Genomic DNA, 21,062 nt, shown 5'->3' on the forward strand with positions numbered 1-21,062 from the left:
CGCAATGTGTGGCAGGCTACGTGGCAAGTGGCAATCCGTAATGTGTGGCAGGCAACGTGGCAAGTGACAATCCACAATGTGTGGCAGGTGACGTGGCAAGTGGCAATCCGCAATGTGTGGCAGGCTACGTGGCAATCCGCATCTGGTGGCAGGCGACGTGGCAAGTGACAATCCGCAATGTGTGGCAGGTGGCGTGGCAAGTGACACTCCGCATTTGGTGGCAAGTGACGATCCACATTTGGTGGCAGGCGACATGGCAAATGACACCCTCAGGGCTCCCACTGATTCTGCATTATGGTGAGTTGAACCATTTAATTTTATATTACAATGTATTAATAGAAATAATGCGCTTCAATCATCCTGACACCATAACAGCCATGGTGCCGTAATGATTGAAGCGCCAATACCAGCCATTTCCCATAAAAATTGCCCCCAAAAAAACAAATTTTATAGCAGTGCCCCTCCCGAGACTGGACTCTGGATCCGCCCCTGGGTGGACCTTGCAAATGCTTTCTTCAGTGCCCACCCTCACCCCTCCTGCTGGCAGGTTTTGCATTCACCCACGAAAAGAAACAGCAACATACCTAAACAGTTATGCCACAAGAGGCACAGAACTCTCCAAGCCAGTTTACAAACAATATGGCTATCATCCTTGACACATGACAAGAGGATCACCCAGAAGTGATTCTCCTCCAATATGTTGATGACCTTCTCCTCTGTGCAGATGACTTACCCCCTGTTGAAAGTCAGAAAGCCTGTTGTGCTATCTTGCCAACCAGGGTTGCAAAGCCTTAAAACCCAGTGGTGCTCAACATCTGTTATTTTCCTTGGATACTGTTTGTCCCATGGGACAGGACACCTCACTGAAGACAGGGTGAAAGCAATCTCTGACATCCCACTGCCACAAGGTCAGGAGCCCCTTGATGCCTTCCTTGGACTAATTTCCTATTGCAGAGCATGGATTCCAGAAGCCTCCCTACTGATGCAACCTTTGTATGATGCTCTGAAATCAGACCCCTTGCAGATGTCTGCTTTGTCCAACTTTGAGTCCCTCAAGCTCGCCATCTCTGGCGCTAGGGCTCCCAGACTATGACAAAACGTTCAAGCTCTTTGTATCCGAATGTCTGGGACATGCTGCAGGTGTACTCACCCAATCTCATGGCATCTGCCTATGCCCCATAGTATATTCCTGTCAGCTGGATGCAGTAGCAATAGGAGGCCCATTGTGTCTGCATGCTGTCTTTGCTGCAAAAGCCTTGCTTGACAAAACTTTGGACTTGGTCCTCAGACACTGCCTCGTTCTGCTTGCTCCCCATGACATCTGTCCACTGCCAGACACTTGAGACTCCTATGTTCCCTCCTTACTCTATTGAGTTGCCAAACACTGAACCCTTCTACCCTTCTTCCACTTCCCAAGGGGGGAAAATGAGGAGGAGGATTCGAGTCCTGACTTCGAGTCACCCCATGCGGCTGGAAGCCACGCATCTCCCCACCATGAGTGAAATACCCTTGCAGAATCCAGACAGTGAAACACAGCTCAGCCATCAAGGACTTGATGAACGCCTTGCTTCTGCCAACCCAAGTGACTATTCTGAAAGTAAAAGCACAAGACAAACTGAACTCAAATGAAGTTTGAGGCAATCATCTAGCCGATTCAGTTGCCAAACAGGCAGCCAGCGGTCCACGGGAAGTGGAAAGCAGAGTGGTAGAAGAAGACCACCCCATGCTTGCCCTACAGACTCTCCCAGTGGACAGAGTTTATCTGAAAGAACTACACAAAGCAGAAGGTCCAGATGAGAAGGAAAGCTGCAACCCTCAGGGATAGAATATTCAAGTGCAACAAGAAGTCTTGTCTACTCAGAAGTATTTACCCAGCTGTGGTGCAATGGTCACATGGAGCTGCTCACTTGTCAAAGACTCTTATGAACTCTCTTATCAAAAAGTAACTATGTAACACCAGGAGTTACTCCACTGACAAACAACTTATGCAGATCATGCAATATCTGTGTCAAATGTAACCCAGGACGCACAGAAAAGGCCCAGAAGAAGCACCTGGCAAAGGCCCTATACATCTTCCAGAGGATACAAATTGAACACATCCTAACGCCAAACAGTGGCAGATTTGAATATGCCCTAGTGGAGGTGGCTAAGAAACTACTGAGTGAGATAGTATGTAGATTTGGTGTCTCAGAGGTGATAGCGAACAGGGCCCAGGCTTCACAGCAACCCTTACAAAAGATATTTGGGCAGCACTGGGGGTTCAGTTGGCCCTACACACCCCATATCACCCTCAAAGTAGCGGGAAGGTAGAAAGGGTGAATCGGACACTAAAAAAACAGGATGCTAAAGATGGCCCAAGAGACTAACATGAGTCGGCCATACAGTTTGCCCATTGCCTTGTTCAATGTCAGATACTTGCCCCAGGGGAAATATGCCCTATCCCCTTATGAAATTTTGTTTGGTTCAGCCCCCAGACTTGGCTGTTACTCCCCACAACAGTTACAGTTGCAATCTGATGTGTTGACTAATTATGTAACCGCATTATCACGAGAATTAACCCAAATGAATGTCCAGGTGTTTTCTTCCATTCCAGATACTGAATTAGATACAGGAAAACACCAACTACTGCCTGGAGATTGGGTGGTGTTAAAGAAATTTGTGAGAAGGTTTTCCAAGTTTTGCTGAACACAGCCACCTCAGTCAAATTGGCCGGGAAGAACACCTGAATACACGCTTCCCACTGCAAGAAAGCTCCAACCCCTGAGGACAAGATCCCACCCACTTCATGGCGACCATGCTATATATGCTTTTCCTGTTTGGTTTGGGGGGGGGGGGGGGCAGGAGGTGGCCATCACAAAAATGATAACATAATTACATTTTGGTATAACTTTTCAGGCACACATGTGGCCACCTTTACCTTTGATTACTGTGACATAGTGCCTTCTCCGTTTGACCCTTCATGGCAATGCCATGGGTACAAAGACATCCCTTACTGTAAGGATATATATATGTGTGTATCACAGACAGTCAATGGGGACAGAGTTATGGCTCCTGGGGGGGGGGGGGGGGGGGGGACAGTGGGTTGGAACACAGAGCCAGACGGGGTACTGGCCACAGACACCCTGAGCCTTTACTCAATCATAGGAGGAAGCATGCAGCTCCCTTCGGAAGCTTTGACCCTCATGTGTACATAGATGCCATAGGAGTCCCAAAGGGGGTCCCTGATGAATTCAAATCCAGGGACCAGGTAAAAGCTGTTTTTGAGTCTTTGATCCACATAACTGTCAACAAGAATGTAGATTGGATCAACTACATATACTACAACCAACATAGATTTGTGAATTACACTAAAGATGCCCTCCAGGGAATTGCTGACCAGTTAGCCCCCCACTTCCTACATGACATTCCTGAAACGGATGGCCTTAGCCCTTAGACATGGTGTTAGCTGAGAAAGGAGGTGTCTGTTAAATGATAGTGTTAGGAATCTTCTCTTGTGATCAGTCAAAACTCCAGATGTATTGAAAAGCAGACAATTTATTTCTGATGTGGCCCACAAAAGGGAGACATGCTTTCAGGACAAAAGCTGCCGTAAAGTCTCACAAAAGAATCTCTCTCCCCCCCCTCCTCATATCCTACAAGAATACCACCTCTATGCTTCTATTGGCTGAGGAAACATAAATAACTTGTCATGGTACGCAATGGTACTTTATTTTGGTATTCATGTTTCCCGTACAATCTTAGGCTATCATATTTAGTTAAACCTAATCATCCTACAACTTACTATGGAGTTAGTTAAGACAAAACAATTCAACAAGTTAATACAATAATGTGCTCAGAAGTACGTTTTAAAAATCAGTCTCAGTAATATTGTTTTTCTAATAGTCACACAATAAACATTTAAAACTTTTCTAACAATAGAAAAAACTGGAACCTATTGCACCTACATTCCTGATAATACTGGTCCAAATGGTAAGGTTGCTTTAGCTATAAAGAAATGAGAAGATCTGTCATTGGAGTTGAAGAAGAACTCCGGTATTACAGACCCATGGGATCAATAGTTTAGCTGGATGACTGGGTGGCAAAAGGTGCTTGCTCAGATAGGGGTAACGGTATTAATAATCCTGGTTCATTTAGCCCTGATTGTATGCTGTATTCTACCTTTCGTAAAGAAGTTAATGAGCAAGGCTGTAGACAACAGCCCACCTACATCTCTCCACCAAGAAGAAGAGGACCCTCTTATGATGGAGAATGACAAACCCTTCACTCCTCTAGAGTCACTCCCTGTCCATAATCTCATAATCCTATAGGGATAGATAGCACCTGATTGCACTTCTCCAGCTCTTTCGAGGGGGGTAGTGAACTAGTTGCTGCCTAACTCTATATACAGCCTAAAAGAGTTGCTGAGGAGAATGGGCCTAGTGAGTAGGACCTTTAGATTAGGGACAGAAGAAAATAGCCATTTTAGGGGGGGGGGGGGCCTGTGGAGGAATGTAATGTATATAATGACAATCATAAAAATGCCTATTTTCTTATGTCTATACATGTTTCTATGCAACTCCTTACTTATTATATAGTATACAGATTGACTCTGCTTTGGAACCAAAAAGATGGCGTCTATATCCTACTACCCACGCATTGCAAGACTGCGGAAGTGAAGAGAGAACCAGCAACAACCAAGCCTCAGCATCAAGTTTCCTCATTCTTCCTGTATTACAGCCCCAGAAATACGTCTACATAATAGTGACGTATCTTTGTGTATAAAACATTAGTACCGCCCTGCAATAAAGAGAAGTGTGGAAGTAACCGAGCTGAACGCGTGTCAGAGAGTGTTTGCTTCCAGAGTGGCATGCACATTTACGCTTTCTAATTAGGAACAGCAGCAGATAACCGTGAACTCGATTGTAGTTCTTATCTATTACACCTCTTCCTATGCTCTCTTCCAAGACTTCTCCAGAGCCTCTCCCATCCTCTGGAACTCCCAACCCCCAAACTGGCTATTTCCTACTTTGTCCACCTTTAGGTGATCCCTGGGTATTCATCTTCCAAGGGAAGCCTATCCCGCCTTACTAGCTGCATAAGCTAGAATACATACTAGACCCTTGTTCTTGATGAAGGTCCTGTATACATCTTAATGAGGGTCATACAAAAAAAAAAAAACCTAGAGAAGCAAAGACATTGGAACAGTTGCCAAACTCCCAGGATTGTCCCGTAGCATTCGGGACACTTGGCAACATTGTTCACATTATGGGATGATTCTCGGGGCTGCAGTTCCTCTGGGCTCCGCAAGCTGGTGATTTCACTTATACCATAGAGAAAAAAGGTCTCTATGGAAGACGGGAAGTGACCTCCGTTACAGAAAGGAAGTGGTATCATTTACAGACAGGAAGTTTTGGGTGAGAGGTGAGTCGGGAGGAAGTATAGAGAAGACATTGTTGGAAGAGGCAGTAGAGGAGGTAATAAGATCTTATTTTCTATTTACACCCAGTAACCCCCCGTCATGTTCCGTCCTCTTCCTCCATAGTCACTGTGACGTCTTTTATCTCCAGCAGATGACGATACACACATATATAGTGTGGGAACCTAGATTAACCCCTTCAAGGGCAGAAAATTCCCCCACTTATGGGGCCATTTGGGCCACTCATGGGAATATTTTCCTCCTTTTAGAGGTCCACAGAGGATAAACGTTTTTTAAACATAAGGGTGAAGAGTAGACACGGGCATGCCGGAAACTTTTATTTAGTTTCGGATGCATTTGTTAATTGAAGCATTTCGTCAAATTCGTCATGTTGAACAGATTCGTTTTCGGGATTTTTTGTGTATCTTCGGCATTCGATTAGTGTGTTCCTTGGAATTGGAAGGATTCAATATTTTTGAAATTCCATCCTGAATTCATTGTGAAGAATAGCTGATTGTTAAGGAGCATCCAAATCTCTGAAAGCAAAATTTTCATCCACAAAAATTAATCAAAACGAAAGGGATGGCACATATCTCGTGAAGGGTATGGGGCTTCAGGGCCCAAAAAACATAGAAAACAATGACTGATTGTGTCTCTGTGCGTAATAGGGGACAATTGTACATGATAGCAACCCTCTTATTACCCCCCCCCCATACACCCCCATACTAATATTGTACAACCATTACAGTCCAGATCATTCTCTGTTATCAATTATTGGTCTACAGGAAGCCTGTATAGATCACATGACCAATGAGGATGGAGGAGGACCGGAGTCACATGACTGAGAGGATACTAAACCTCACCCTGGAGATCATCTACCTGCTGACCGGAGAGGTGAGGAGGATTCTGGGAGGTCACATAACATCACTCTTATCTCTATTAATAAAACACAGACCTGACCGGAGAGGTGAGGAGGATTCTGGGAGGTCACATGACATCACTCTTATCTCTATTAATAAAACACAGACCTGACAGGAGAGGTGAGGAGGATTCTGGGAGGTCACATGACATCACTCTTATCTCTATTAATAAAACACAGACCTGACCGGAGAGGTGAGGAGGATTCTGGGAGGTCACATGACATCACTCTTATCTCTATTAATAAAACATAGACCTGACCGGAGAGGTGAGGAGGATTCTGGGAGGTCACATGACATCACTCTTATCTCTATTAATAAAACACAGACCTGACAGGAGAGGTGAGGAGGATTCTGGGAGGTCACATGACATCACTCTTATCTCTATTAATAAAACACAGACCTGACCGGAGAGGTGAGGAGGATTCTGGGAGGTCACATGACATCACTCTTATCTCTATTAATAAAACACAGACCTGACCGGAGAGGTGAGGAGGATTCTGGGAGGTCACATGACATCACTCTTATCTCTATTAATAAAACACAGACCTGACCGGAGAGGTGAGGAGGATTCTGGGATTCTAACATGATATTCCTATTGGTTCCCCAATACAGAGATTTCCTCTTGTGAAGTCCGGTGATCATATGACCATCACAGTGCCTCCATGTGACTCCCTAAAACCTGAGAGACACAACATGGAGAAGATTCTAGAAGTCACCAAGAAGATGATGGAGCTGCTGACAGGAGAGGTGAGGAGGATTCTGGGAATTGTGGGACATTATCCAGTAACAGACAAGGGATGTGTCTGGATGGTGACTGTATCATTGTGTGTGTCAGGTTCCTATAAGGTGTCAGGATGTCACTGTCTATTTCTCCATGGAGGAGTGGGAGTATTTAGAAGGACACAAGGATCTCTACAAGGACGTCATGATGGACAATCAGCCGCCCCTCACATCACCGGGTAAGAGGAGACTTTATTGTAAAGGAGAGAGCAGTACGGAGGCTCCACCCATCCCCCATCATCTGATAAACACATAGAAACAATGTATTCAGTCAGTGTGTGTGTTTCCTACAGATGGATCCAGTAATGGGAACCCACCAGAGAGATGTCCTCTGTATTACCGGGATTCTACGCAGGTAATTATTAAAGAAAATATAAAAGAAGAGGGTGATGAGGATGGGGAGATGGAGGAGTTTCCACAAAGACACAAAGATCTGTACCAAGACACCATGGTGGAGTCATCCAGCTACAGAAACCCACCAGAGAGATGTCCCCGTCCTCTGTGTCTCGGGGATTCCACACAGGAAGATCACAACTATGCACAAAGTGATCAGGTAGATGATTGACAATTATTGGTAGTTTTAATTTATACACAAGTATGTTTGTTACATGTTTTATTTTTATTTTCAGAGTGAAAATCTCAAAGATTATAATATTGTTGTTAAAGAAGAGTTTATAGAGGAGGATGAGGACTATACAGTGATAAAGGAGCTTTTGGAAGTACACAAAGATCTCTATAAGGACACCACAATGGAAACACCTAATATCATAAACCCACCGGAGAGATGTCCTCATTCTCTGTATTCCTGGGATTCCACACAGGAAGGTCACATCATCCCCCACCATCATCAGGTAGGTGGAGATGAGGTTCTGGAACATAAAGTGATTTGTAGGCAGGTGCAAACTACTTTCTCACCTGTAGGTGGCGCTTGACCAGAGAGGTATCACAGCCTTGAGAGGAAGGCAGGAGAAACCTGCTTTCTTTATGGTTTCCTGGTCTCCGGAGGCAGCGTTCTGGTTGGCTACGCTGCATCCACATGAATCCTGGTGGTCATCTTGGCTCAGCAAAGTCTTTATAAGTCCCTGCCCCCTGGTTTTGAAAAGTGGTTCGAGTAGGGAAAGAGCACCCATCTGTCAGGGAAGGTGATCAGTGGCAGGGAAAGGACATGTAATCCTCTACGCAAGCCTCCCTCTTGGGACCGGACCGACTAGGCCACATTCCGCCCTCTGAAGACAGACACTGTCAGTGCATCTTTACCTGCTGCATCTCTGCATTGAATTAAACTCTGAGTGTTACCCTAGGGGGCGCTCTGCCACTGGGGATGTTACAGATGTTATTTTCTGCCATTCTGTTGGTTTAGGGTGAAGATCTGATTATCGTAAAAGTTGAGGGTGAAGAAGAAGAGACGTATGTGAGGGATGATCAGCAACATACGGAGGAGGCTGGAATGACGAGGACATTCATAGAGGAGGACACTCCTACAGAGATCAGCACAGGTGACCCATCATATATTCTTCTCTTATCTCTGCTCTGTTACTGCTCACTGATTGGCCTAGGCTTGTGGTTGTGTGAAGAGCATGGAACTCCCAGTCCCCATTGGTTCCTGCTCTTCTGACAAGGCTGTGTAAATGTAGAAGTGATCTGGGAGGAGGACCAAAGGACTGAAGAGGGGGGAAGAGTCCCGGCTGGTTGGGACCTCCACAGAGAACATCTCCTCACTCATATCTACCTGATCCAGATGGGATCTTGATGGAAGTGAACTAACCCTCTCATATCTATTGATGATGTTTTTATATTTTTCCAGGACACGCCATGGAGAAACCCTCAAAGGATCGTCTCACTTTATCTCCAGGTTGTAGAATGGAAGATGAGGACATCACAGGAGATTGTGGAGGAGAAAAGACAATGATCTCCACTATGGATGGTGGACTTCACAGTGTGGATAGACCATGGAAACCCTCCGACTCTGAGCAACCTCCTACTGAGTGGAATGGTTCTGGAATTCGGGGGGATGAGAATTTTCCCTGTCCTTTTTGTGGGGAAAGGTTTTACTCTGAATTAGGTCTTTCTATACATAAGAGATCTCACAAAGGGGAGAAGCTTCATTCCCGTCATTCCTGTTCTGAGTGCGGGAAAAGTTTTTCACAGAAGAAAAAGCTAACCGCTCATCAGAGATTGCACACGGGCGAGAAACCATATTCTTGTTCTGAGTGCGGGAAATGTTTTCTATGGAAATCAGACCTTCTTATACATCAAAGAACTCACACAGGTGAGAAGCCGTATTCCTGTCCTGAGTGCGGGAAACGTTTTTCGCGGAGGTACCATCTTAACACACATCAGAAATCTCACACGGGTGAGAAGCCGTATTCTTGTTCTGAGTGCGGGAAACGTTTTTCACAGAAGTCCAATCTGAAAACACATCTGCTGTCTCACACAGGAAAAAAATCATATTCCTGCCCTGAATGCGGGAAATGTTTTTCACAGAAGTCTTACCAAACATCAGAGAACCCACACAATCCTTGTGGTATAATAGGGTCCCAAGTGCAGGAAATGTCTTCTATATGAATCATATTTTGCCGTACATCAGAGATCTCACACCGGGAAGAAGCTCACCTTGATATACACCTCAGAAAACATGTGGCTGAGCGCTCCTCTGATCTTTATCATGGAAGAAACTCTAAGGAATTCAGAGAGATCACTGAAGACTTCAAAGTTCTGTCTGGCTTCCTCTGCTAGGAGAGAGAAGGAGGGGGTGTCACTGCCGGTTGGGTCCCTCTAGGAGAGAGAAGGAGGGGGTGTCACTGCCGGTTGGGTTCCTCTAGGAGAGAGAAGGAGGGGGTGTCACTGCTGGTTGGGTCCCTCTAGGAGAGAGAAGGAGGGGGTGTCACTGCTGGTTGGGTTCCTCTAGGAGAGAGAAGGAGGGGGTGTCACTGTCAGTTGGGACCCTCTAGGAGAGAGAAGGAGGGGGTGTCACTGCTGGTTGGGTCCCTCTAGGAGAGAGAAGGAGGGGGTGTCACTGCTGGTTGGGTTCCTCTAGGAGAGAGAAGGAGGGGGTGTCACTGTCAGTTGGGACCCTCTAGGAGAGAGAGGGAGGGGGTGTCACTGCTGGTTGGGTCCCTCTAGGAGAGAGAAGGAGGGGGTGTCACTGCTGGTTGGGTTCCTCTAGGAGAGAGAAGGAGGGGGTGTCACTGTCAGTTGGGACCCTCTAGGAGAGAGAAGGAGGGGGTGTCACTGCTGGTTGGGTCCCTCTAGGAGAGAGAAGGAGGGGGTGTCACTGCTGGTTGGGTCCCTCTAGGAGAGAGAAAGAGGAGGTGTCACTGCCGGTTGGGTCCTTCTAGGAGAAAGAAGGAGGAGGTGTCACTGCCGGTTGGGTCCCTCTGGGAGAGAGAAGGAGGGGATGTCACTGCCGGTTGGATCCCTCTAAGAGAGAGAAGGAGGGGGTGTCACTGCCGGTTGGGTCCCTCTAGGAGAGAGAAGGAGGAGGTGTCACTGCCGGTTGGGTCCCTCTGGGAGAGAGAAGGAGGGGGTGTCACTGCCGGTTGGGTCCCTCTAGGAGAGAGAAGGAGGGGGTGTCACTGCCGGTTGGATCCCTCTAGGAGAGAGAAAGAGGAGGTGTCACTGCCGGTTGGGTCCCTCTAGGAGAGAGAAGGAGGGGGTGCCACTGCCGGTTGGGTCCCTCTAGGAGAGAGAAGGGGGGGGGTGTCACTGCCAGTTGGGTCCCTCTAGGAGAGAGAAGGAGGGGGTGTCACTGCCGGTTGGGTCCCTCTAGGAGAGAGAAGGAGGGGGTGTCACTGCTGGTTGGGTCCCTCTAGGAGAGAGAAGGAGGGGGTGTCACTGCCGGTTGGGTCCCTCTAGGAGAGAGAAAGAGGAGGTGTCACTGCCGGTTGGGTCCCTCTAGGAGAGAGAAGGAGGAGGTGTCACTGCCGGTTGGGTCCCTCTGGGAGAGAGAAGGAGGGGGTGTCACTGCCGGTTGGGTCCCTCTAGGAGAGAGAAGGAGGGGGTGTTACTGCCGGTTGGATCCCTCTAGGAGAGAGAAAGAGGAGGTGTCACTGCCGGTTGGGTCCCTCTAGGAGAGAGAAGGAGGGGGTGCCACTGCCGGTTGGGTCCCTCTAGGAGAGAGAAGGGGGGGGGGTGTCACTGCCAGTTGGGTCCCTCTAGGAGAGAGAAGGAGGGGGTGTCACTGCCGGTTGGGTCCCTCTAGGAGAGAGAAGGAGGGGGTGTCACTGCTGGTTGGGTCCCTCTAGGAGAGAGAAGGAGGGGGTGTCACTGCTGGTTGGGTCCCTCTAGGAGAGAGAAGGAGGGGATGTCACTGCTGGTTGGGTCCCTCTAGGAGAGAGAAGGAGGGGGTGTCACTGCCGGTTGGGTCCCTCTAGCAGAAAGAAAGAGGAGGTGTCACTGCCGGTTGGGTCCTTCTAGGAGGAAGAAGGAGGAGGTGTCACTGCCGGTTGGGTCCCTCTAGGAGAGAGAAGGAGGGGGTGTCACTGCTGGTTGGGTCCCTCTAGGAGAGAGAAAGAGGAGGTGTCACTGCCGGTTGGGTCCTTCTAGGAGAAAGAAGGAGGAGGTGTCACTGCCGGTTGGGTCCCTCTGGGAGAGAGAAGGAGGGGATGTCACTGCCGGTTGGATCCCTCTAAGAGAGAGAAGGAGGGGGTGTCACTGCCGGTTGGGTCCCTCTAGGAGAAAGAAAGAGGAGGTGTCACTGCCGGTTGGGTCCTTCTGGGAGAGAGAAGGAGGAGGTGTCACTGCCGGTTGGGTCCCTCTGGGAGAGAGAAGGAGGGGGTGTCACTGCCGGTTGGGTCCCTCTAGGAGAGAGAAGGAGGGGGTGTCACTGCCGGTTGGATCCCTCTAGGAGAGAGAAGGAGGGGGTGTCACTGCCGGTTGGGTCCCTCTAGGAGAGTGAAGGAGGGGGTGTCACTGCTGGTTGGGTCCCTCTAGGAGAGAGAAAGAGGAGGTGTCACTGCCGGTTGGGTCCTTCTAGGAGAAAGAAGGAGGAGGTGTCACTGCCGGTTGGGTCCCTCTGGGAGAGAGAAGGAGGGGATGTCACTGCCGGTTGGATCCCTCTAAGAGAGAGAAGGAGGGGGTGTCACTGCCGGTTGGGTCCTTCTGGGAGAGAGAAGGAGGAGGTGTCACTGCCGGTTGGGTCCCTCTAGGAGAGAGAAGGAGGGGGTGTCACTGCTGGTTGGGTCCCTCTAGGAGAGAGAAGGAGGGGGCGTCACTGCCGGTTGGGTCCTTCTGGGAGAGAGAAGGAGGAGGTGTCACTGCCGGTTGGGTCCCTCTAGGAGAGAGAAGGAGGGGGTGTCACTGCTGGTTGGGTCCCTCTAGGAGAGAGAAGGAGGGGATGTCACTGCTGGTTGGGTCCCTCTAGGAGAGAGAAGGAGGGGGTGTCACTGCCGGTTGGGTCCCTCTAGGAGAGAGAAGGAGGGGGTGTCACTGCCGGTTGGGTCCCTCTAGCAGAAAGAAAGAGGAGGTGTCACTGCTGGTTGGGTCCCTCTAGGAGAGAGAAGGAGGGGGTGTCACTGCTGGTTGGGTCCCTCTAGGAGAGAGAAGGAGGGGGTGTCACTGCTGGTTGGGCCCTCTGAGAGAGAGAAGGAGGGGGTGTCACTGCCGGTTGGGTCCCTCTAGGAGAGAGAAGAAGGGGGGTGTCACTGCCGGTTGGGTCCCTCTAGGAGAGAGAAGGAGGGGGTGTCACTGCTGGTTGGGTCCTTCTAGGAGAGAGAAGGAGGGGGTGTCACTGCCGGTTGGGTCCCTCTAGGAGAGAGAAGGAGGGGGTGTCACTGCTGGTTGGGTCCCTCTAGGAGAGAGAAGGAGGGGGTGTCACTGCTGGTTGGGTCCTTCTAGGAGAGAGAAGGAGGGGGTGTCACTGCTGGTTGGGTCCCTCTAGGAGAGAGAAGGAGGGGGTGTCACTGCTGGTTGGGTCCCTCTAGGAGAGAGAAAGAGGAGGTGTCACTGCCGGTTGGGTCCCTCTGGGAGAGAGAAGGAGGGGGTGTCGCTGCCGGTTGGGTCCCTCTAGATGAGAGAAGGAGGGGGTGTCACTGCCGGTTGGGTCCCTCTAGGAGAGAGAAGGAGGGGGGTGTCACTGCTGGTTGGGTCCCTCTAGGAGAGAGAAGGAGGGGTGTCGCTGCTAGTTGGGTCCCTCTAGGAGAGAGAAGGAGGGGGTGTCACTGCTGGTTGGGTCCCTCTAGGAGAGAGAAGGAGGGGGTGTCACTGCCGGTTGGGTCCCTCTAGGAGAGAGAAGGAGGGGGTGTCACTGCTGGTTGGGTCCCTCTAGGAGAGAGAAGGAGGGGGTGTCACTGCTGGTTGGGTCCCTCTAGGAGAGACAAGGAGGGGGTGTCACTGCCGGTTGGGTCCCTCTAGGAGAGAGAAGGAGGGGGTGTCACTGCTGGTTGGGTCCCTCTAGGAGAGAGAAGGAGGGGGTGTCACTGCCGGTTGGGTCCCTCTAGGAGAGAGAAGGAGGGGGTGTCACTGCTGGTTGGGTCCCTCTAGGAGAGAGGAGGAGGGGGTGTCACTGCCGGTTGGGTCCCTCTAGGAGAGAGAAGGAGGGGGCGTCACTGCTGGTTGGGTCCCTCTAGGAGAGAGGAGGAGGGGGTGTCACTGCCGGTTGGGTCCCTCTAGGAGAGAGAAGGAGGGGGTGTCACTGCTGGTTGGGTCCCTCTAGGAGAGAGGAGGAGGGGGTGTCACTGCCGGTTGGGTCCCTCTAGGAGAGAGAAGGAGGGGGGGGTCACTGCTGGTTGGGTCCCTCTAGGAGAGAGAAGGAGGGGGTGTCACTGCCGGTTGGGTCCCTCTAGGAGAGAGAAGGAGGGGGTGTCACTGCCGGTTGGGTCCCTCTAGGAGAGAGAAGGAGGGGGTGTCACTGCCGGTTGGGTCCCTCTAGGAGAGAGAAGGAGGGGGTGTCACTGCTGGTTGGGTCCCTCTAGGAGAGAGAAGGAGGGGGTGTCACTGCCGGTTGGGTCCCTCTAGGAGAGAGAAGGAGGGGGTGTCACTGCCGGTTGGGTCCCTCTAGGAGAGAGAAGGAGGGGGTGTCACTGCCGGTTGGGTCCCTCTAGGAGAGAGAAGGAGGGGGTGTCACTGCTGGTTGGGTCCCTCTAGGAGAGAGAAGGAGGGGGTGTCACTGCTGGTTGGGTCCCTCTAGGAGAGAGAAGGAGGGGGTGTCACTGCTGGTTGGGTCCCTCTAGGAGAGAGAAGGAGGGGGTGTCACTGCTGGTTGGGTCCCTCTAGGAGAGAGAAGGAGGGGGTGTCACTGCTGGTTGGGTCCCTCTAGGAGAGAGAAGGAGGGGGTGTCACTGCTGGTTGGGTCCCTCTAGGAGAGAGAAGGAGGGGGTGTCACTGCCGGTTGGGTCCCTCTAGGAGAGAGAAGGAGGGGGTGTCACTGCCGATTGGGTCCCTCTAGGAGAGAGAAGGAGGGGGTGTCACTGCCGGTTGGGTCCCTCTAGGAGAGAGAAGGAGGGGGTGTCACTGCCGGTTGGGTCCCTCTAGGAGAGAGAAGGAGGGGGTGTCACTGCCGGTTGGGTCCCTCTAGGAGAGAGAAGGAGGGGGTGTCACTGCCGGTTGTGTCCCTCTAGGAGAGAGAAGGAGGGGGTGTCACTGCCGGTTGGGTCCCTCTAGGAGAGAGAAGGAGGGGGTGTCACTGCCGGTTGGGTCCCTCTAGGAGAGAGAAGGAGGGGGTGTCACTGCTGGTTGGGTCCCTCTAGGAGAGAGAAGGAGGGGGTGTCACTGCCGGTCGGTTCCTCTAGGAGAGAGAAGGAGGGGGTGTCACTGCTGGTTGGGTCCCTTCCTGACCGGAAGAGGGTTGCCTTCCCGTATTTGGATTAGGTGGTCCAACATCCAGTTTAACTCTTCTTGGGGAACTTCTTTTGCTACATGTATCTTCTTATGTGGCCTCTATAGACCATTAGAGGAAAGGAGGGATGCCTTAATACTGTGTTCACTGGGCTTTGTTCAGTGGAGAAAATTAGCCTACCCCTTTAAAGGCAGACTGTACATTGGGGACCTGTTCCTTAGCCATCTACCTAGAATGGGTTTGGGGGTGATGTAGCCCTTTTATGACAAATTTAATGGCAATCTGTTGTCTCCGATATCCTTGTTTATCAACTTAGTGTTTATGATTGGGTGGTACTTTGTACAGTAACTTAAAAATCTCCTGAAGAAGCCATTATTGGTGAAACATGTTGAGCAGAAATTACTCTACATATAACTGGACCTCATGTGATCTGTGATATATATATATATATATATATACTAAAAAAAAAAAAACTTTTAATGGTGGTTTTTCAAATATTGGAATATACACTATATTATCATAAGTATTGGGACACCTGCCTTTAAACGCACATGACCTTTTAATGGCATCCCAGTCTTAGTCCGTAGGGTTCAATATTGAGTTGGCCCCACCCTTTGCAGCTATAACAGCTTCACCTCTTCTGGGAAGACCGTCCACAAAGGTTTAGGAGTGTGTATATGGGAATGTTTGACCATTCTGCCAGAAGCGCATTTGTGAGGTCAGACACCGATGTTGGATGAGAAGACCTGGCTCTGCTCAAATTCATCCCAAAGGTGTTCTATCGAGTTGAGGTCAGGATTCTGTACAGGCCAGTCAGATTCCTCCACCCCAAACTCGCTCATCCATGTGTTTATGGACCTTGCTTTGTGCACTGGTGCGCAGTCATGTTGGAACAGGAAGGGGCCGTCCCCAAAACTGTTCCCACAAAGTTGGGAGCCTGAAATTGTCCAAAATGTCTTAGTATGCTGACGCCTCCCTTCACTGGAACTAAGGGGCCACACCCAACCCCTGAAAAGACAACCCCCACACCATAATCCCGCCTCCACCAAAACGATTTGGACCAGTGCACAAAGCAAGGTCTATAAAGCCATTGGGGTGGAGGAAATTGACTGGCCTGCACAGAGTCCTGACCTCAACCCAATAGAACACCTTTGGGATTAATTAGAGCAGAGACTGCGAGCCAGGCCTTCTCCTGCCTCGCCACACAAATGCGCTTCTGGAAGAATCCTGTGATCTATAGGAGACGTACGGCCAAATGAGCTTTGGCTATACTTCTCTTTTAATCTTTCATTTCCCTTGGCCTGGGAGATCTTTGGAGCAGCCGGGTGGGCTGACGAAGAAGCAGTGTCAGATAAGGACTTTCTCCACCCATGCTATTGCACGCATGCGTGGCGGATTGGCGCTCTGGCGCGCGCACGTGTGCAGCCCGATGGTGCAGCGCGCACGTGTGCGCAATGGCGTGCGCGCAGTGGCTCGCGAGTGTGCGCCGTGGCGCACACGCTGTGGCGTGACTATTTCAGACGGCTCTGGCATCCAAACGAGTTGCTGGTTTGTCGTCAGCTTCCTGTTTTGTACCTGCTTCCTGTTTTTGCCATATCTGATGATCTGCTGTGAACCGGACTGTTCTTGACTACGCTACTGTTCTCCTCGATCTGACCCTCGGCTGGCTCAACGGACTTTGCTCGATCTGCCTACACGTGTTTGACCCTCGGCCTGCCCAAAGAACTTGCTACCTGCTCATACGGATTTGACCCCTGGCCTGCTTCACGGACTTGCTTACTTGTCTATACGGATTTGACCCCTGGCCTGCTTCACGGACTTGCTTACTTGTCTATACGGATTTGACCTCTGGCTTGTTTCACGGACTTGTTTTACCGTCTCCTGTTCCTGATCCCTTGCTGCGTTCCGGATTGTCCGCTAAATCTTGCACCGGACCCTCAGCCAGTTCCTGAACCTCAGCTCACCTCGTGTACAGTTCTACAGACTTCTTCAGGAACTACTACCTGCTCATACGGATTTGACCCCTGGCCCGGCTTCACGGACTTGCTTACTTGTCTATACGGATTTGACCTCTGGCTTGTTTCACAGACTTGTTTACCGTTTCCTGTTCCTGATCCCTTGCTGCGTTCCGGATTGTCCGCTAAACCTTGCACCGGACCCTCAGCCAGTTCCTGAACCTCAGCTCGCCTCCTGTACAGTTCTACAGACTTCTTCAGGAACTACTACCTGCTCATACGGATTTGACCCCTGGCCTGCTTCACGGACTTGCTTACTTGTCTATACGGATTTGACCTCTGGCTTGTTTCACGGACTTGTTTACGGTTTCCTGTTCCTGATCCCTTGCTGCGTTCCGGATTGTCTGCTAAACCTTGCACCGGACCCTCAGCCAGTTCCTGAACCTTAGCTCACCTCGTGTACAGTTCTACAGACTTCTTCAGGAACTACTACCTGCTCATACGGATTTGACCCCTGGCCTGCTTCACGGACTTGCTTACTTGTCTATACGGATTTGACCTCTGGCTTGTTTCACGGACTTGTTTTACCGTCTCCTGTTCCTGATCCCTTGCTGCGTTCCGGATTGTCCGCTAAACCTTGCACTGGACCCTCAGCCAGTTCCTGAACCATAGCTTGCCTCCTGTACAATTCTACAGACTTCTTCAGGAACTACACCTGCTGGTGGCCCATGCCTCTGCATGCCACCCGCTCCCTGTACCACCTCTGGGGGACAGAGTTGCACGTAGTCGCAAGGGCAAACCGCTCTCGGCATCTCGGCTAGGGTTGCCACCTTTTCTTCAAGTCAAACCCAAACTCTTTAGCGCGCACAGCAATTATTTTTTTTTGTATAAATGATACATATATTTTGCTATTAAATAACATTTCTAATCATATGAAGTTAATAACAAGAGTCCCCCTTTACATCAGAGTCCACAGAGTTCCCCTGTTACATCTGAAATCGCAGAGTTCCCTTTCACTGTAAGGGGAAACTCTGCAGATTCTGATGTAAGGGAGAACTCTGGGGCCTCTAACATAAGGGATACTCTGGGAACCCTGATTTAAGGGAGAATTCTGATGTACGGAGAAGACTCTGATGTAAGGGGAAATACTGTGGCTTCTGGTGTAAAGGGGAAATCTGATTTAAGGGGTGCTCTGAGAACCCCGATTTGCCTTAGTGTACTTAGTCAGAGGCCAGAGAATGAAGGGGGAGACTTCAGACAGGGATGGATGGTGAGCTCACTCACCCCTTGACAGTCAGGTCCACTCATCCAGATGTATCTGAGGCTGCTGGACTTCAAATTTCCAGACCCCACTTTCCTTTTCTGAGGCACAGCGCTGGGGATTGGAGTGTGGACAGACACAGAGGGGTAGGGGTGTTTGAGGGGGGAGGGGGGTGGTTAGTGCTGGCTTTGGGCAGTGTGAAAGTGTACAGCAGACACTCTGAGCTCAGACAACTGCAGCCAGCAGCCCTGCTGGGAAGTCACAGTCCAGTCTAAATAATGTGTCCGGGTTTCAGGTAGTCTGAAACCCGGACGCACGTTTCCAAACCCGAACCTGTCCGGGTGAATCCTGGACAGGTGGCAACCCTAATCTTGGCCTCGGTAAGTACTTCTTGTGAGAAGCAGTCAGGTGGGCTGGTAGTTTCTGCAGTTAGTTGAGCAGATATCAGTATCTACAGGGGAGTTGGAGATGCTCCGGTACGCAGCCTACAATATTTCGTGCTACTTTCTAGGGGACTGAGAGCTCCTAGTCCTTTTTGCATCGTTGATCATCAGAGACTTTCTGTTCTGACTCAACTACAAGACCATAAACTTTATCTCCAGCGGCATGTAGGGGTTATACGATCTGGTGTTCGTTTTTCTACATGCGTATTCTCCATTAAACGGAACATTCGAAAGGCTTCCCTCATCTGACCTCCTCAACATGTGAGTTTATTCACCTATTTACCCTTTGCATCAATGCAGACAGTTTAACTCGGTGAATAAACTCACCTGTTGAGGAGGTCAGATGAGGGAAGCCTTTCGAATGTTCCGTTTAATGGAGAATACGCATGTAGAAAAACGTTAATGTTGGAAGCCTCGTGGAACGATGTCTACACCATGACAGGAAGCCAGGGAATGTTTCCAGAGTGAAGGAGAGGGGAGCATACAGAAGCACGGGGAAAGAAAGAGCTCGGCTTAGACAGGAGAAAGCACCTTAACCACTTCAGCCCCCGGACCATTTTGCTGGTCAAAGACCAGACCACTTTTTTGCGATTCGGCGCTGCGTCGCTTTAACTGACAATTGCGCAGTCGTGCAACGTGGCTCCCAAACAAAATTGACGTCCTTTTTTTCCCCCCCCACAAATAGAGCTTTCTTTCGGTGGTATTTGATCACCCCTGCGGTTTTTATTTTTTTGCGCCATAAACAAAAATAGAGCGTCAATTTTGAAAAAAACGCATTATTTTTTACTTTTTGTTATAATAAATATCCCCCAAAAATATATAAAAAAAACATTTTTTTCCCCCTCAGTTTAGGCCGATACGTATTCTTCTACATATTTTTGGTAAAAAAAAAATCGCAATAAGCGATTATTGATTGGTTTGCGCAAAAGTTATAGCGTTTACAAAATAGGGGATAGTTTTATGGCATTTTTATTAATAATTTTTTTTTTTACTAGTAATGGCGGCGATCAGCGATTTTTTATTGTGACTGCGACATTATGGCGGACGCATCGGACATTTTTGACACATTTTTGGGACCATTGTCATTTATACAGCAATCACTGCTATATAAATGCACTGATTCCTGTGTAAATGACACTGGCAGTGAAGGGGTTAACCAGTGGGTGGCAGTGTAGGGGTTAAGTGTTCCTAGGGGCGTGTTACTAACTGTTGGGGGGGCTGGGCTTTCATTTAGTGAACACTGATCTCTGCTCCAATCACATGGAGCAGAGATTAGCATTGCTAGTTGCTAGGCAGAACGGGGAAATGCTGTTTACAACGGCATTTCCCCGTTCAGCCGCCCCCGTGAGTCCACGGGACCCGCGACCGGACTCACGGGGGTCCCGACCGGCGCGCGATGGCAGGGCGGCAAATTAAAAGGGACGTACAGGTACGCCCATTTCTCTGCCCCGTGCCATTCTGCCGACGTATATTGGCGTGCGCCGGTCGGGAACCGGTTAAAGAGACAGAGCAATGATAAACCAAGTTATGGACACAGAGAATTAATAATAAGTCACATATGTGTAACGCAACACTACCATTGTTCAGGATGAGGACAGTTCTGGAGCATGTACAAAGGAAGGAAGTTGTCCCTTTGCAATTAGGCTGGACATCTCATAATTCCTATTCCCCATCGAAGTTATTACCCCCTAATAAAAAAAAAAAAAAAAACAAGCTCAAAGACTGTTCCTTGTGATTGGATGAAAGTGTTTTTTCTTTCTTTGTGGGTTGAACTGGTTGGACTTGTGTCTAACCATGTACTGTAACTCTGAGGCAACGTGAGTCTTTTGAAGATCACACTTTTTGCCACCAATTTGTGGAAAAAAATAACAGAGGCAACGTGAGTCTTTTGAAGATCACACTTTTTGCCATCAATTTGTGGAAAAAAATAACATAAAGAAAACGAATCGCTCCTTGGCTGAGAAGTTCCTCCATACAAGTGAGGTCATGAAGATCCCAACCTGGACTTCTCAACTCCGTGACACTCAAAAGGCTAAATAGATGGACCTACTAAAGCTTCTTCCCTCATTCATTGGAGAAACATTTGCTAATAAAATTGTATCCGACTCATCTTGCTCAAATATCACCAAGGATATGGTGGCATCCTGACAGCCTCTATCAAGGATTAACGTCTGTGGTGACTCACTAACCGGGACGAGGACCTTATATGGTGAAGAAGGACTGAGGACAGTGCCCAGTTTAGGCAGGTAAAACGGTTATAATAACCTGAAATGCAACAAAAGATCGGCCGCTCAGTGTATATGCTCAATAAACTCTTGTGATTGGATGAAAGTGTTTTTTCTTTCTTTGTGGGTTGAACTGGTTGGACTTGTGTCTAACCATGTACTGTAACGATGAGGCAACGTGAGTCTTTTGAAGATCACACTTTTTGCCACCAATTTGTGGAAAAAAATAACATAAAGAAAACGAATCACTCCTTGGCTGAGAAGTTCCTCCATACAAGTGAGGTCATGAAGAGCCGAACCTGGACTTCT

The 21,062-nt window shown here is 49.4% G+C and overlaps 1 protein-coding gene across 1 annotated transcript in view; it reads left to right on the forward strand.

Moving 5' to 3' along the window:
* LOC143955461 (uncharacterized) overlaps window positions 1-21,062 on the forward strand; it is a 133,530-nt gene that overhangs the window by 16,334 nt on the left and 96,134 nt on the right. The window contains exons 9-16 of the mRNA XM_077465504.1: window positions 1,336-1,597; window positions 2,024-2,169; window positions 6,931-7,062; window positions 7,151-7,274; window positions 7,389-7,648; window positions 7,725-7,946; window positions 8,456-8,591; window positions 8,900-9,648. Of these exons, the coding sequence (XP_077321630.1) occupies window positions 1,336-1,597; window positions 2,024-2,169; window positions 6,931-7,062; window positions 7,151-7,274; window positions 7,389-7,648; window positions 7,725-7,946; window positions 8,456-8,591; window positions 8,900-9,648 (2,031 nt within the window). The remainder of the gene's footprint in view (window positions 1-1,335; window positions 1,598-2,023; window positions 2,170-6,930; window positions 7,063-7,150; window positions 7,275-7,388; window positions 7,649-7,724; window positions 7,947-8,455; window positions 8,592-8,899; window positions 9,649-21,062) is intronic.

This window comes from Lithobates pipiens, unplaced genomic scaffold (assembly GCF_037356315.1).
Source record: "Lithobates pipiens isolate NorthernLeopardFrog02 unplaced genomic scaffold, aLitPip1_a1.2 Scaffold_35, whole genome shotgun sequence".
NCBI classification, from domain to species: domain Eukaryota; kingdom Metazoa; phylum Chordata; class Amphibia; order Anura; family Ranidae; genus Lithobates; species Lithobates pipiens.